The sequence below is a fragment of the Camelus bactrianus genome, chromosome 15, assembly GCF_048773025.1.
Source record: "Camelus bactrianus isolate YW-2024 breed Bactrian camel chromosome 15, ASM4877302v1, whole genome shotgun sequence".
NCBI lineage: Eukaryota > Metazoa > Chordata > Mammalia > Artiodactyla > Camelidae > Camelus > Camelus bactrianus.
The window spans coordinates 46,735,984-46,753,536 of record NC_133553.1 but is presented as its reverse complement, the minus strand read 5'-3'; the positions used below and the strand labels follow the sequence as shown (position 1 = coordinate 46,753,536).

Genomic DNA, 17,553 nt, shown 5'->3' with positions numbered 1-17,553 from the left:
TGTTTCTGCCCATCACCTTTTCTGCGAAACCCCAAATCCCTACTGCCACTACTCACAAACTACATCTGAGGAGACACTTAACTATCCATCCTTTGTTTCATGCAGAAAGTTTTTGCAAAAACTAATACTTGAAGAAATAGGAGTATACCCCTATTTTATTCCCCAGAGGACCTAGTAGTATTGGGTGCATGGTATGTCCTCAGGTATTTTTGTATTGAATTGAAGGACATTTCTTTTAGAAGGAATGTTCAAAATGTAAACTGATTAAATTCCTACCATATACAAACACTTCTGGCTGCTGCAGTCTCCTATTTGAAGGGAAATTAGTGATTATGAAGGGATCTGGGAGAGCAGCATGTGGGAATTTATATTCGTTCATTCATCAAACAGCAAAACAACTATTTCTAGGTTCTTAACCAGGACTGACTGGGCTTTCAGAGTCATACTGCACAGGGAGAAGGAGTTACTGCGTCCAAATTCAGATCCATGGCTCTTGGACTGATAACTTTGGGGGACACCAATTATTTCATTTGAGCCATCAGCAACTCCTGCAATCTAATCTTAGACTTTTTAAAGGTTCATCAGATAAAGAAAAAGTAGAATAGTCCCCTTGACATATTTAAGATAATTTAAATGTGTTCAAAATTTATGGCTCCCTCGAGTATCGACTGGAGGGTCCGGGGGCTCTGAGATCTTTTCAGGAGGTCTGTGAGGTCAAAAGTATTTTATAACAATACTAAGACACTATATGCTTTTTTCACTTTCATTCTGTCACAAGTATAAGTGTTTTCCAGAAGGCACATGGTATAAATTTGACATTGCTCTGGCAACTAATGGAATGTGTGCTTTGTGTATTCTTGTGTTTTCTAGAACTTTCTAGGTTGGTAGGTTAAGGGTATAAATGTGTGCATTTTCAGAGATTAATTCAGTTTTTTCACAATACTTGGACTATATTCGATGTTTCCTTATATCTGTTATAATTTCTATAACTTAATTATTGCCCAGTGACTTGTTTTAAATCTCAAAGTTTTCCCTGCATCTATTTGGAAATTCAACAAGAAATAAATATATTTTGTTGTTTTCTGCAATAATATGAAATTTAAAAAAAGCTTTTCAAATTAATTTTTAATCTAAAATCGTTTCTTTAGAATTCATTATTTTATTCTAAAATCAAAAGAAGTATTTATGGGGAGGGTATAGTTCAAGTGGTAGAGCACATGCTTAGCATGCACAAGGTCTTGGGTTGAATCCCCAGTTACTCCTCTGTAAACAAACAAACAAACAAACAAATAAACAAACCTAATTACCCCCCCACCAAAAAAAGGAAAAATAAATATTTAAAGGACATTTTCACTATATTTAAGAATGGGTCATTGGCTTAAAAAAAAAAAACAGATAAGATGACACACGTTCTCAATCCACACCTGCAGTGTAGCATCTGCGTCCAAAGACACTGAAGAAGGTGAGAGTGAGACGTCAGAGTTTCCTGCCCCAGGGAGTTTCCATCAACTTCAAAGCAACTGGATAAAAACATTAATAAGAAATGAAAATCTTTCCTTGTAAGGAAAGATACCTTCCTCTCACCTTTATGGATGCTAATAATTCACCTCATTATGTCTTATACAACAAAAAATTTCAAATTGTCACTTTGAGACTAATTTGAGTTTAAAGAAAAAGGAATAGTTTACATGTAGACATGATACGCTCTTTAAAATCTAAAATTGTTTCAGGTTTTCAAACTAATGCTGGAAAAGATAATGAATCATCCTATAGGGTGAGTTATATTGCATTGGCTGCAGAAGTACACACAACAGTTGAAAGAATAATAAAGTCTTGCATAGTTGACATTGCTGAATGCCTCCTGGATGAGAAGTCAGTCAGAGAAATCAGTGCCACTTCCCAGAAACACAAGGACTTGTCATATAAGATTTCACTGCAAACGTGAAGACTAAGTTAATATCTCCCCTACAGGATTGCGTTTGTGCCTTAAAAATGAGTGTATCTGCAGATGTGACTGACTCTGCTGTTTTGCTTGTATCTATCTATATCAGCCCCCATCAGTCATTGAAGATCTCTTATGTGAATGCTGGGCAAAAACAGATGTGCTGAAATGGTCAAAGTGTTGAATAACTTTTTCAAATCTCATGGTTTATCGTACACAACTGTGTTGAAATTTGCATTGATGGAGCAAAAGCAATGTTCTGCAAAAGGGGTGCCCCGGCATCAATCAAGTTGGCAGCACCAAACTGTAGTAGGAGTTACTGTATTCTTTCCTGCCATGCACTGGCAAAACAGAAGGAGCCAGCTTCACCTCTGGAAGCTCTGGATGAAGCAGTGAAAATAGTTAGTTTTACTCAGTTTCAACTCTTGAGTACACATCTTTTTAATATTCTGCATGACAAAATAGGAAGTGCACAGAAGCATTCTGCTGCATCTCAGAGTAAATGGTTGTCTCCAAGAAAAGCACTTGCGTGACTGAGTTTCAAGCTGAACTGGCCACTTTTTAATGGAAAACCATGTTTACCTGAAAGAATGACAAACTATGGTTATTCAGACTTGAGTATCTGGCAGACATTTTCTTGAAAATGTCACTTCAGAGAAAATAATTGGAAGTATTTGTTGCTGATGATAAAATTTGAGCCTTCAATCAAAAATTAGAATTTTGGAAAACTTGAGTTGCCCAATATTTATTTACAGATGAGATCAGGGGTGCTCTTACCAAATGTGCTTTTTTTGATATTGTATATTGAAAGGAGTAAATATTTGGAAGAACTGCCTAACTCAGTGAACTAATATTTTCCAGATGACCAATGTACAGTGCTACAAAACTCATTCAGAGTGCAAGATAGATCATTGGGTTTTAATGTAATAAATTTTAAAAGTTCATTGATATGGTTTCAGACTCTACTTTGCAACTAGCCATTAAGAAACTACCATGTGCTGAGTTTTACTCTAGTATCATTGAAGAATATCCACAATTATTTGAACAGGCTGTTAAAATACTCCTCTCCTTTTCCAACTACACATCTATGTGAGGCCAGTTTCTTTCTGTGCTTTAACCAAAGCAGCATCCTGCCACAGATTGAATGCAGAGGCACATAAGAATATCCAGTTGTCTTCTACTAAGCCAGATGTTAAAGACTTTCAAAAATTAAAACAATATGCTGCTCTTATCACTAAACTTCTACAAAATATATTATTTTTCAGAAAGTATTATTTATGTTAATATAATGGATTTATTTAAAAAATAACAAAGATCTTAATTTGTTTTAATTTCTAAAATGATAAACATTGACAGATAAATCAACAAATAAAAGTTTTTTGGGGAGTCATCAAAACTTTTATAGTGTAAACTGGAATCTTGAGACCAAATAGTTTGACGACTGCTGCCCTAAACTGATAGAACTTAGGATGTTTAGGGAAATGGGCTCAGGTGACCAGAGGTGTGCATCAGTTAGGAGGGAAGTGGTTCTAACTAATCCCAGAAAGAGACAAGAGAACAGAGACACAGGTAAAAGACCCCACAACTGCCACACCTGAGGGTCTGGTGCGGATTAAAGCAGTGCTTTTGTAAGGGTGGGGCCATATCATTTCCTGAAGGAATCATTCACTGGACATCGAGACTCCTGGTAAGCTTGGAGAGATTCTTTTTCCAAGGTGTGAGGCTGGGAGACCCAGACAATTACTGTTTTTAACTACTTAATGTATTTAACCAAAATATTCACATTAAGTATATTTTGGGTCATTCAATGTTATCCTTTCATTTAATTACAGAATAAAATATTTGATCTTGGGTCAACTACTATAAAGTCTTTAAACCTAAAAGAACTAGAATGACCCAAAGAGATTAGAACTATTCTCTCCTCAAAAATTTCCTGGTTTGATTATGTAAAAACAAACAAACAAAAAACCCCACGGTATTATTAGCTTTCTTGAACTCAGAGAAGAATCAAATGAGTTAAGTAGAATTGAGCTTCAGCTGAGCCAAAGTGGTTTGTTTTGGAATACCTTCTCTTCACCTTGACCTTCCTTCCCACGCTGACAGACCTGGAGAACAGGACCCTCTGCACTGCAGAACACACACACTGAGGCAGCAGCCAGGACCCAAGGACAGGACACGCACTAGAAGTCACAAACCATTAAAATCAAAACACCGCTTTCTTTGGCTTGATCTGTATAATGGTGGTCAGAGACATTCCTTAAAGAGTCATACAGTTTTCAGAGCATTCCATTAGAAACTGCTCCAGTGTAGGTCCCAAGATTCTAAACATTTTGCCTTAGAGAATGAAAGCACCACTCTGATGTCCACCCAGCATAAACTGGCACATTCAGGAAGGACAACTCTGTGGCTTTTATCTATGTCCCACTGTCTCTTGTCTCTCAGGAAAAATTTGATTAGGTAGAAGCACTTAATCAGGTAGAAGCACGTTCCTCCTATCCATGATTGATGTACACTGCAGGTCCTCTGAGCCTCACCTCTCAACAGATGGCAGGCACTTCAGCATCAAAGCAAAACCGACATCTAAACTGCCAGCAGTTCTAGAGTCAAACGCTGTGAATGCAGTCTCTCTATGGTTTAAAGGGGTTATATAACCAGCAAAATGATGCAATAAAACCTAAAAAGGTTAAATCTCAATTTCAAAATTAAGAGACTTTTAACTCTAAGTCAGTCAGCCAATTAAACCATAAAGTTAGAATAAAGTACGAGTATTTTATTAATGTTTTTGACACAAGGTGAGGTAAAACAAGCAGTTACACGATGCCGCCTTGTTCTTTAACTCCTTCATATGGAAGAGATAGACGTTTTAGGGCAAAACATCACGTTTTATGCTTTTTAAATGTAGGCACAATAGATACTTCAGTTCCTTTATTTTTGAAAATTAATCTGTTCTTTGAACAATATTTACTGAGCGCTTGCCACGGGCCAAGCAGTGGGCTGGGCACTAGAGATCCAGCTGGGAACTTAGTGGTGAGGTCTCTGCCCTCCCGAAGCAGTGATTCTGCCTGTAAAATGGGGAGGTGGCAAACAAATTTGATGAAAAGGGACACTAGTAAATTTTTCCAAAGATGTCAGTCATGAAAGGAGCCACACTTGTTTTCAAAGCCTCAGGCAGCTGTTGTTAACAGTGTGGATTTCCCACAGGATGACACAGTTGTGAGCACTCGTGCTGGTGGTACAAGAGAGCCTCTACGGGTCTGACAGCAGCCTGTAGCCAAGCCCGTGCTGTGCGTGTGTGTTTCCCAGGCCCACATTCAAAGCCAAGGTTGTAAAATAAAATGATGCACTTGGAGAAAAATAATTCATGAAACTTTTCTATGCTTATTGTCATGTTTCTACCCAGATGTAAAAACAGGAACTAAATTCATAATAACTATACTTCTGTTGATTCCAAAGATAAATTCTTTTGCTTTATGGAAAACTAAAACATCTTATGAGCACCGAAATGAAAATCTGAATAGAATTATGGTTCGCTTTATTCTATCTGCTTCCCAGTAATTTTCTGAGATTTAGAGATAATGTTTAACAGTTTATATCCTTCAGTAAAACTCCACAGTGGACCAGCAGTATATAGGAGGACTCCTGGCTGAATTCACATTTTAGTCAAGCCTCCCACAGAAAAAAGGGAAGGCCAGTTTTGATCAGGAGCTCGAGATTCCAGTTCTGCGTTTCTACTAATGGAATCATAGTGATGGATGTAAGGATAAAGAAAATGACACTTACTGACCACTGATGATGTGCCAGGCCCCGTGCTGTGTGGGTCTGAGGGATTATTCAGCCTACTTCCCCAGCACAGCGAGGCAGACAGGTGAGCCTGAGAAGAGCGGAGAAACTTACGTTAGCATGTCGCGGAGCTGAGCACAACCCGAGCGGTCTGACAGCAGCCACGCAGCCGTGAAGTAAACCGGAGTTCTTCACAAGGAGAATGTGATGGGAAGGACTTCTTTCTTAGTTTAAAAATTATGTTAGGTAAATCTTCTCAGTCTTATATTAACTCACATATTACAAAATATCCATTTTTCCAAATGCCACAAAGTTCTGAAAATCAGTGATTGGTGCTTTATCTGTCATTTCTTATCTGAGATGATTTCCAAAATACGATTCCACAAAATGGGCTGATATTTTCTTCGCGATGAGAAGACACAAAAGCCAGGAGAAACCGTGATTTGACCAAGATGAGATGAGTGGTGACTTCGAAGCCCAAACCCAAATCTTCTAAACCTATCACATCTCAACTCCCTAAAATCTCACAAAACTTCGTCCAGTCTTTCTTCAAGGGTATTGTTTTCTATTTTTAAAAAAGATGACTTTCAGTACCGTATACCTCAGGGCCTGTAGTTTCACAGATACAGTTACCTCCAAGTGCATGAGATGAGTGCCTTCGTGTTTCCAGCACTCATTGCTTTGTTCTGTGTATTATCCATGGATTTCCCCATTCACCACAGGAGGGCTGTCAGACTGGTTATCTCCGTGTCTCTTTTTTAGAGCTATCTGGATGGACAGCCTGGTGCCCATACCACAGGAGAGAACAGTCTCCATACCTACACTTCATCCATTCAAACATGACCCCTTGAGTCTCTTCACCCCTGTAGTAAGACCAGCAACCTGTCCTTTAGAGGTTCTGTGAACTGACTCTGTGATCACAATCCATTTGAAAGCACCCTACCATACACGGGATATTTTGCCATTTCTACAGTGACATTCCTTCATGGGTTTACTGAAGTTCTAAATAGCTTTAAGGTGTTAGTGTAAAGGCAATTACCTTTATCTTTTGTGCTTATTATATGTGTGTGTGTGTGTGTGTGTATACATACACATTTTCTTCTTTGTGTTGGAACTCTCTAGAAGCTACCAAAGAGTTCTGGGAAAAAATGCATGCTTCTTAAAAATCTCTTAACATAAAAAGGAGGATGATTTGGACACTATGTATGAAAACAATGTTAGGGAAACAGATAAGGGGGGCAGAAAGTAAAGATGTGTCCATTTGATTTTATCATCCACAAGGCCCTGTATTCTGGATTTTCAAGCAGAAAACACAATCTATATTATTTTTTTGGTATGAAATCTACTCTGAAACACTTTTTAGTTTCAGATATGGTATATTTCCAATTTCCTGCTTTTAGTGAAAGATCTTACTATGCATGCTTTTAAATATCTAGTTGTACTTTTAGCATATACAACAGTGTATTTTGTCTTATAGAGTCACCTGTTTTTGCTAGATAGCTGTGGAATGTTTAAAGAGGGTCCAAATATATTGAAAAAGATATCCACTCTTAATACTAGGAAAGCACTTCAATTTACACACACACACAGTTTTAGTTACATGTGAGGTAAGTGGATGACGATGCAGAAACAGTCAGTGGTATAGTGTTAGTGGATGATGGGAAATTTCCCTTTTCTGAAAAATGCTGACAAGAAGGAATCAATGGTGCAACTGGGTGAAGAGATTCTAGAAAAGACATAGCTGCTGGAAATATAGTCAAATATTCTGGCCTGGATTATTTTTTTCCAGAGAACTAAGAGTCTCCAAATAAGGTCTCTGAAGGCTGAGTCATCAGAGGTGTTGAGGAAAATGGAAAGCTTGCTGGAAGACCAGAGAGAGGTTTAGCTTTGAAAAGGGTAGGCAGGTGGTTTACAAACTGCAGATCAATGAACTTGACATAATCCTAGGCAACATTCTGGGATGGAATTATCAAAGATAGGGCCTGGGACAATGAGAAAGTAGTACTCTCCAGGAACCAGTGTGGGCTCACCAAGAACAAACCATGTCAGATTAACCTCACATTTTTTCATATAGGACAAAACAACTTAATAGGGGATTACAGAAACAGGTAGAGCAATCTAGATTTAAGGACATGCAACAAGGTTTTTGTGATATTTTTGTTAGTAAAGTGGAGAAATAAATAAAGAGGATTATTAATTCATTCACTAGTTTAACAAATATTAAGTATCTACTGTATGTTAAGCCTTTGGCTGGGCACTGAGGATAAAATAGCAAACAAGACAGATGTGGGCTCTGTTCTGAGTTTCTCCAGAGGTAAAGTCAAAATCCAAAGCCAAATTAATAAAACATTTGCAAGTTTTGTAATAAATACTATGAAGAAAGCAAAAGCAGGGCAGAGATGGAGAATAAATAATATGAGGGAAGTCTCCTTTAAATGGCATGATCAGGTCTCTGAGCAGGTGATGAAGATGAAAAGATCCTTTCTGGCTATGTGGGAGTGAGAGAATTTCAGTCAGGAGGGGGCAACAGGCGCAAAAGCCCGGAGGTGGGAAAGACACTGAGGTGGTGTAGCCAGAGTAAGAAGGCCAGTGACAAGCAGAGAAGTGAGCAAGGTGGAGAACAGTGCTAGAAAAGCTGGAGAAATGAGTGGAGGACTCCCCAGATACCAAACTAGAGACTATGAATTAAGGACACTCTAGTGGCCTGTTGTTTCAACACTTTTATCAATGGCTTAGAATCTGTTTTTATCAGTTGTTGAAGAATCTATTGTCCTCTGGAAATGAAAACAGTAGGACAAAGTTTTAGAAAAAATACGAATTTGTCTGACAAAATTAGGATCCCAAAAGTGAAGTATCATGGGTAAGAGCTTAGGTTCCGGTCTCAACTCATCTTTGAAACCTTGCTCCAATATTCACTCTCTCCATGACCTTGGACAAGTACTTCACCCCTCTAAGTCAGGTATCGAAGACAAGAAGAGGATTAGATGCAGCAGCTCAGGTAAATCTTACGTATTACATAATAATCTGTCTGCTGCATCAGGTTATGTGTGGTTTGTTTGCGGGGCCAGGAAGCTATTCTGGCAGCTTTCCCTCTGGAATTATTTTAGGTACATCACTCAGACTCTGAAAGAATTTATAGATCAAATGTAGGCCCATAATGTTTATTTTGTTCACATCACCAACAGACTATACCGCCTCTCAGGTTATCTGTTTGAAGGATAAGAAATTTAGTGCACCCAAATTTTAGAAATTTTAGTTTTCTAACCCTATTATTATTATTCAGATGGAAATTGTTAAGACAGTAAAGATATGATTTACAAATTTCTATCATTCACAGTGTTGTAACTACTGGTGTATACCAATTTTTTCTTTATTCCTATAATGTCATTAAAATCCAATACTGGTCCTTTATTACACCCAAGAGCACCTAAAAATTTTATAAAATTAGATGACAAAGCTTTAAATTATTCCAGTTCAATTTTTAAAATGTGAAAGTGTTTTTAAAAGTACTATAAACTTAAAATAATTTATCTTAAAAAATAGAAGCAAATAAAAAGTTAAGTAGGGTTAAGTGCATAATTGAATGTATTTTAAGAAAGATGAGAAAAGATTAAGCCAGTGTAATAACAGATTATATTAAGTTAAAAAAATACCGTAAAATCTTAGGTTCCCATTTAGAAAGGGATGTTTAGTAAATACTTAGGAATACCAGGCAGTAGTGCATTTCTGAATGTAATGCTGACTACTAAGTTAAAATTCAATGCAGTTTTCACTTACTAAAATTAAGAAATGAGAAAAACTACATCCATCACAATAGCACTTTGAGGGTTAAATTTAGTAATTCCTTACATCTTATTTTGCCGTCTTTTCTCAGCATTTTTGCCAGGTAAAAATTTTTTCTGATGTTGCTTTAGATTTTATGTAATTTTCCTATTTTCTCTATATAAATATACCTGGTGGCGATGAAGTTTTATTTGATCAAATGCTTATTAGTGGTTTTTTTTTTGCATTAAAAATATGCCTTTCAAAAATACACTGTCCACATTTAGTTTTACTTAAAAACAGGATACATACTCATATTAAATGGGAGGTACTAGCTTGGCTTTCTTATAATTTGCTTGAACTTGGAGAAATTATTTAACTGAAACATATTTAACTGAAAATCTTCCATGCAAGCCAACTGCATTCTTTTCCTTACCCAAAATGGTGGTGATTTTTTCCCCTTTGCAGTTTCTTTCATACTCCTCAGCGTAATTCCAGTGCTACTGATCTGATCCAGGCAAATTTCCCAGGGCTTCCTTCCTCCACTGTCTCCTGGCTGTAACCCGTCTTACAGCGGCTGGCATACTTGCTACTTCTACCTTGCTCAAGAACCTAGATAAATTCAGGGTCTTTAATCCAGCGTATTCAACTGCTACCATCACCAGGCTCTTCCACCTCAACCCTGCCCTCATCAGTTGCTACTTAGCACTACACTTCCACACCTGACTTCACCATCTGCTAAAGCCAAATTCTTGACATTTTTGTGATGAAGCAAATCTAAGACACCAAATCACATTGCTTCCAGGTGGGTCACTTTTCTGTTTTTCCTCACCAAGCAGGCAGTTTTTCCTTTTTGCTTAGTCTATGTCCACGTATTCTCATCATTATGTATTTATAAATTTGCCTGTGTCCCCATTAGTTTGACAGTTACATAAGGTGAGGGTTCTCATCTTCTACTGAAATTTAATTTTAAAAAATGATTAGTAATTGGGCCTTAGCAGTGTCAGTTCCTCTAGCTACTGAATGACATGCTTCAAAAGTCTGAAGAAACCTAGGTCCGCGCTGAATCAGTGAAGCGCAGAATTTGAAGCACATCTGAGCACACTCTCTAAGTGGTTCGAGGCCTAATACTGTCTTCTTTCTGTGTGTTATCATCCATCTGTATCTGTATTTCATAAACTTTCATCCTTCAACTGTTAAAAATATGAAAAATAGTGGAAGGGGATATAATGTTAATAGCAGTTACCTCTGATGATTACAAAACGGAAGTTAGAAGGGTCAGGGTTGGGGTTGGTGATGTTAGAGAAAATGACTATCTGGACTTTTTTGAGGCAGTGATTCTTTATAATCTTTAGTACTTTCTATATATTCCATAATGTACCTGAATTTCCCATATAAAAATCTGTACTAAAAAACATACACAAGTAAACTTGACACAGAAGGCATGACACCTAATTTGACATGGATAAAGTTTTAAAACTGAGTGCAGGGCTTCTGATTCTAGTATTTAAACAATTTTTGAAAGGCAATTCCTCTATTGAAAGTAGATGACTTAAAAAAAAAAAAACTAATGATACAGAATCTTGAATTGGCACACTAGGGTAAAACTTCCCCCGAAGAAATACCTTACCTTACCCCCTGCAGAATCCCTAGCTGTTGCCTACCTGTCCTATAGTTTCAAATATTATCCATATAGCAACTCTCCACATTTTTTCCCCTTAACTCTACATTCATACATCCAACTGCCCAGTGTCTCAGCATATCCAAGGCAAGATCTGATTTACACCCTCCAATTTGCTCCTCCATTGTTTTCCTGAAGTCTCAGCTCATGGCATCACCATTCTTGCTCAAAATCGGTCATCTTTGATTTTTCTTCTTCATACCTAACCCATCACCAAATTCTCTCAGCTTCACCACCAACACTCCTCCCATGACTACCACTCCAGACCAGGCTCTCACCATCTCACCCAAATGACTGCAACAGCTGCCCTAATTTTGCCCCACTATGACTTGCTCTCCATCCACTAGAGGAATATAAAGCAGACCATGTCACTCCCCTACTTACCATCAGACTCAGAATAAAGTTCAGGTTGCTTACTTTGGGCCCATAGTCCTAAGTGGTGAGACCCTTGCCAATCTCTATAACCTTATTACCTACCATTCCTGACACTCAATGGACTCATCCTACTGGCATCCTCTTTCTCAGCATATAAGCTCATTCCTGCTTTTAGACCTTCAGGTTTACTGTTCATCAAAATGCTCTTTTCTTTAACCTTGGTGATTTTCTTATCATTCAAGGTCACTATTCCCCAAAGACCCTATTACTTTGTCTTGTAACCCACTGTAAACCCATTATCTAAAATGGTGACTAGCAAATGGGTCTTCAATGAATATTTGTTGAATGAATGGCTGAAAAGAGTCTGAATATTCAGTCAAGCTTCCTGGGCATGAAAAAGTTACTCCAACTGATTGCTACTTTGCAAGGACAGTTTCTCCATACCCCCTTCCCCTCCAACAACCACCCCACTTCCCACAAACATTCCACTCCAAACCTCTTTAGAAATGTATTACATTCTAAAGGTCTATGTTCTGCACTGGCTGTTGCAAAACTATGAAACAAAACCTGAGCCTCATAAGATTTGTATTTTTTATGTATACATCAAATGTATGTCCCCTTTGGAAACTTACCTTTAAGTCAGCCTTTGTATGTATGTTTATCTAATTTCACTTGTAAAACTGTGTGTCGGGGTAAGAATAAGTGAAGGAACTGGGGTGATGTGCTGTGTTGTACTCCCAGAGGCAGATACAGGCTCTGAATCTTTCCTAGGAGGGTTCTGACTCACTCTAGACTCTTTGCTTCTACCAAAAAGCAACTTTATGGCTTTCTTTGCTACAAAAATAAGGGATCTAATATGAGCCTCAATAGGACTTACCAAACTAGTATTTGGTGCCACAGAGCAAAGGAAGCTTAGGATGAAAAGGAGTAACAACCAGATCACATCTCAAATAAAAATGTTCATAAACTTTAAATTTTGTCAAAATGAAGCTTAGAATTCAAGTATCAATTTTTATGGTTCAAACCACTATAAATCTTATATAAACCTTCTAATGGACCATAAGAACATATGTCAAGTTTGTGGAGTATGATTAATTGGGCTCAATTTTTATCTAGGAAATATAAATTTAATTATGACTCTTAATTACTGTATTTAAACTAAGCTGTTTCTCCTTTTAAATTTTTTTTTTTTTTTTTTTACTGTGTTTGGAAATACACAGTAAAGAAAATACTAATGAATGCTTTTTCTTTGTTAGGTGATTGTATTACAAACAAGATTATAGTTGCAAGACTATTTTAGGTGCAGACAATCAAATCTGAGTGGTACGAGGATAGTATATATATAGAATAAGGCCTCTAAATGATTTTGAATCAGATGTCAGTTTTACTGTCTAAAGTAATATTAACATTGTAAATGTATATATGTATACATATGTGCATATATAGAGTGTGAGTGAATGAATGAATGACAATGGATATAAATCAGAGCAACTTTTCCTTGGGTTAATTGCTTCACTATGAAGAGGTGTCTAAACTTCTAAAGAACTTCCTGGTTTGTATTAAAATGCACTTCAAAAAGACCATGAAAACACAAATTTAGTTGACAGGCTACAATGGGATTCAGAAAAAGACACAGTGAATATAGACTTAGGTGCAATTTCATGCTGGTGATTTTTCTTTTTTAAAATGTAAGCCACTAATTTTTTAAGAAAAAAATTTAAACCAAAAGTTGCATATTAATATTACACACAAACTGAAACATAAGTGACTTTTAGCACAGTGTATACATGCTTACATAAACTCAAATATTTACACATTTAAAACAATTTCCATTTAACATATGAAATTTCTGAAATACATAAATGCATTAATACTTTCTATAAAACTACAATTAAAACATCAGTTTGCTACAAGCATATAAAACATCAAGTGCTTTCTTGGAGTTTCAAGTTACCTCTTTAAAACAAGACCTTGCTTGCATATATAGTCTTTCTCCAATAATCAGTATGGACTTTTTTTTTTTCCAAGAGGTTTATTTTCCAGGTACATTACAAGCTCAAGAAAACGGACCCAACAATTATGCAATATAATTATGTCATAACAACTTAATTGCACATAATGCTTTAAAGTAGGTTTGGATGAAGTTCTCAAACACTTTGGTATATGTTCTTCAGGGACTTCTATTAGAAATAACAGGAATTATAAGTCCCTTCAATCCCCATTTTGCTTTAAAATGGACAAGTCTTTGGTTAAATGGTTAAAGTTTTACATTTTGGGCATTTATTATTAATTAAAATGGTCCCCAAACCAATAAATAACGCTGACATATTAGTTCACAAGACTTCATTTAACTTGTTTCTGATGCAGTGGGAGGCTATTTAGATATTCATTTACTATAACATGTCAGTGATAGTTTCAATCTTTCACTTATAAACAGAGAAATCAATAGGTTTAAGTCAGTATTTCTCTGTTCATTTTCAGTTATAATCTAAACTATACAGTATTTTGTAGTGACTATAGACACTGTTCCACAGTATATGTGATTACGATTGGAAAGATGTACAGAATTAAATTTAGAGTCAGCTTACTTGGAATAAGTCAGTACTAGACTGTTCAGTAATTCTGCATTAACTATAACAGGTTGTCAGGCTGTCAGGTAATGCCTATTTAAAAACCCCAAACCTTTCCATTTATAAGAGAAATTGTTGCAAATGTATAAAACAGCAGATATACAAGGAGAACACCAAACATACTTTATTAGCACAAAAAAGCAGCCATAACAAGGCACAGCAAGCAGAAACATACATTAGCAGTCAAAGGGTTAGTGTTGCATACAAATATAGCTTTCCTTTTTTGTAGCCTTGGCGCTAGCCGTTGGGATATAAATAACTTTCTGTAGCAGCAGGTAAGGAAACTAAGGAGCACTCACCAGTGGTACAGAGCACGCTAACAAAAAAGACACAAGAATGGATTCGACTACTTTAGTGCAAAACGTCTAAGACGGAACTGTAAATTCAGTTAAATACTAAGAAGCAAACACTAGAACTTGGTATTACTTCCAAAATAGCTCACTCAAGTAGTATTGCATACTAGTCTAAGTGACAAAAAGGTGCTAAGTAAAGTTATTTACAGATACAACAGTTGTACAGTACCTTTTAAATCAGCAATTTAGGTTTCAGATTTTCCATTAAAAAATTAACTGCACTGAAATTCTATAACTCGTACTTAAGCAATTTAGCTATGAGAGTTTACAACAAAGAGATAAATACTGCCCTCCAAATTATGAATTACAGTTTAACAATAATCTCAACAACCAGCAAGCACTGTAGTTAGTATTATCTGACTTGTTTGAGTATCTTCTAGTCTCATTTTCTTCATGGTTCACAAACTCATCACGGGCATAGAAAAAGGTCCACCTTTTATGAATCAGCGATTAGACTGCATGTGTCAACTTACAAAATCACATGCAGGCCTGCCTTGCAGCAGCTATTCCCAGTATGTTTTACGTTAAAGCACTCATTAAAAAAAAATTAATACCTAAGGCCTTAAATAAAATTCTACCACCAACTTTTAAGTCTGAAATTTTAAGAACTACTATTTAGAAAACCTGGTTTACTTAACAGTACCTTTTGCAGAAGAGAAAAGGAGACTGACTATAAACGACGTCCACACTTCAGTGAGCTGCACTATGCCCTTGTGGCCAGAAAATTGCATTTTTTTTTTTTTCCTAAAAGGGAGGCAGTCTTTATTTTTTGGACTTCCAAAGCTTGATTTATAGTAACTACAAACATCACTACTTTTGGAAGGTTATAGAAAAATTCTTAGAAAAAATAATTTCAAACATTAGTCACACTGTTGAAATACTCATCCAATATTAATAATTTGTTCTTCAGTAAGAAATAGAATTCTTCATAGCAAATGCCCCAGAGTTGCTTCACTCAATTACTACAGCCATTGAAAACCAAACTGTCAGCTAAATCGGTAAAATGTTTCTGCAGTCTTACTGAACGCCTGTAGCTCTATCCTCCGTTGTCTCAATAGGCACCACGATTATCTGAGTAACAGCAGATCGCATCTGACAGATACTAACACTAAGCTTATATACTGTACTGAAGAAACCTAACACTGATATGTGTGCTTGCTATAGGTGTACTGCCTGATGCATGTAAAAGCAGATCTAGTTAATGCCCCTTGGGGACAGAGAGTTTACTTTGCCTTGACTGGTTCTCGTTCTAACCAGCGAACTCTGACTTTTTGTTTGTAATGATACTCTTTTAAAAAATCCTGTAACATTGACGGTAAAGGGAGCCCATCAATTCCATCATACGTAGTGCATCTGCAGATGACTGCCCGGCAGATATATTGCAGGCTAAAAGGGAAAGTCCTATTTAGTGATATAGTAAGCAATGGTTCAAAAAACATGCAAGAACTGGGATCTTTATAATGTTCCAAAAGTCCTGTTACAGTGGAGGAGTGAAACACACACGGGTCGTGAGCATCGAAACTGAAGTTGTGATTCCATTGTTCAATTCGGGCATGCAGGGATCTGTTGTAGCGACGGAAGCTCACAGAGAAGAGGTAGTCCTCCTGTGCAGAGTCCCTGAGCAAAAATGTACCTTCAGGTTTCCCTTCAAGAAGGGCTTCTGCTTCATAACGGTCCATCACTCCCCAGTAACAGGGATTACCTGTAATCTGGAGCAAATCTGGCACCAGGCAGTGTATGTAATCAATCTGTGTATGGACTTTCCAAGCTCCCTGTCTGCTAATGTGGGCATGGCTGTCTCCAGATACCTGACGTTGCTTCTGCCTCCGTGACTGCAAGCACAGCGTGGTGGTGTCCTCTTCTGAGTCACAGTTAGCTTGTGGAATTGCAGAACTGTCCCCATTTATTTCAGTCATTCCAGGAGCTAACTTTGGTCCCAGTTTATATAACGGGTTAACCTGTGCAGTGGCTTCAAATGTATGTATTTGTGCATTGGGAGGGGGGTCGACCCCTTCTTCAATACTAAGCCGCCTTCTCTCTCTAAGCCTATCTTCCTCATCTTCTGTAGACACCAAGGATGGATCAAATGTGTCAAAAAATGTCGAATGTGGGCTCACAGGGGCTGTATGCTGTTTAATCAAATGCCATTTTTGGGCCAAATCTGAGCCGGCAGGAAAAGGGCATTTCTCAAGCATTAATTCAGAAAGGTGTATTTTTCTTTTATTAGAAAAGAGGGGCTTTGACTGCTTGTTGTAAGTTCTCATGGGAAAACACAAGCCCACAGTATCCTGCAACCTCTGTCTCAGGGAGCGACTTCCTACGGTTCTGCTGGAGATGCTGTCCATGTCGTGCACGGAGCTCACGCCGTATCGCCTCTCTCTCCTCTGAAGTCCACTTCGAGTTCTACCAAACTTTTTATCAGTATCCAGTGAACTCTGCGTCTTTGTAGAACAGGAATGTTTCTTCTTCCCACCCCATGGAGCATGTCGAGAGTAGGAATCTCTTCTTGCAAGTCTTGCTCCTGGGGTGATACATGAGTCATTATCCTTTTCAATGCTTATTTCAACAATCTGAGGAATTTCAGTGGCACAGTTTTGGTTTCTCCTTGAAGAATTCTTTGCAGGGCTTAACCCCAGTTGTAAGGCAACATTTTCTCTTAAGGGGCTGCTTTGTTGCTGAGGAGCGGAGTCTCCCACACTGATGTTTTTCTCTTTGACAGACAAACATCTGTTGGTGTTCATGTCCATATTTTCACTACGGCTTCCTCCCTCATGACTGAAGAGATTCTGACACCTGTATTTGAAGTTATTCCACATTTTCCCCACTTTATCCATTGATTATAAGACCTAAAGACAAAAGCAGAAAAGGGACAGTACGTTAATCAAAGTGATGTGTGAAAATAGAAAAGGCAGTGTCCACCCCTCTTGTCCTCATCGGAATTGTCAGTGGTTCTGGGCAGAAATTCACCTTACGCTGCCCTGCCAAGGTGATGGATACAGTGTCTGGCAGCTGTCAGGTCATCCGGCACTT

General features: G+C 37.5%; 1 protein-coding gene across 4 annotated transcripts in view; it reads right to left on the bottom strand.

Annotated features, from left to right (window-relative positions):
• Positions 1-13,118: 13,118 nt before the first annotated feature.
• SOCS5 (suppressor of cytokine signaling 5) overlaps positions 13,119-17,553 on the bottom strand; it is a 126,788-nt gene continuing 122,353 nt past the window's right edge. For all 4 annotated transcript variants that reach the window (XM_045504782.2, XM_074378804.1, XM_074378803.1 and 1 more), the window contains one exon: positions 13,119-17,369. In XM_045504782.2, coding sequence (XP_045360738.1) covers positions 15,747-17,357 — 1,611 coding nt within the window. In that variant the 5' untranslated portion in view covers positions 17,358-17,369 and the 3' untranslated portion in view covers positions 13,119-15,746. The remainder of the gene's footprint in view (positions 17,370-17,553) is intronic.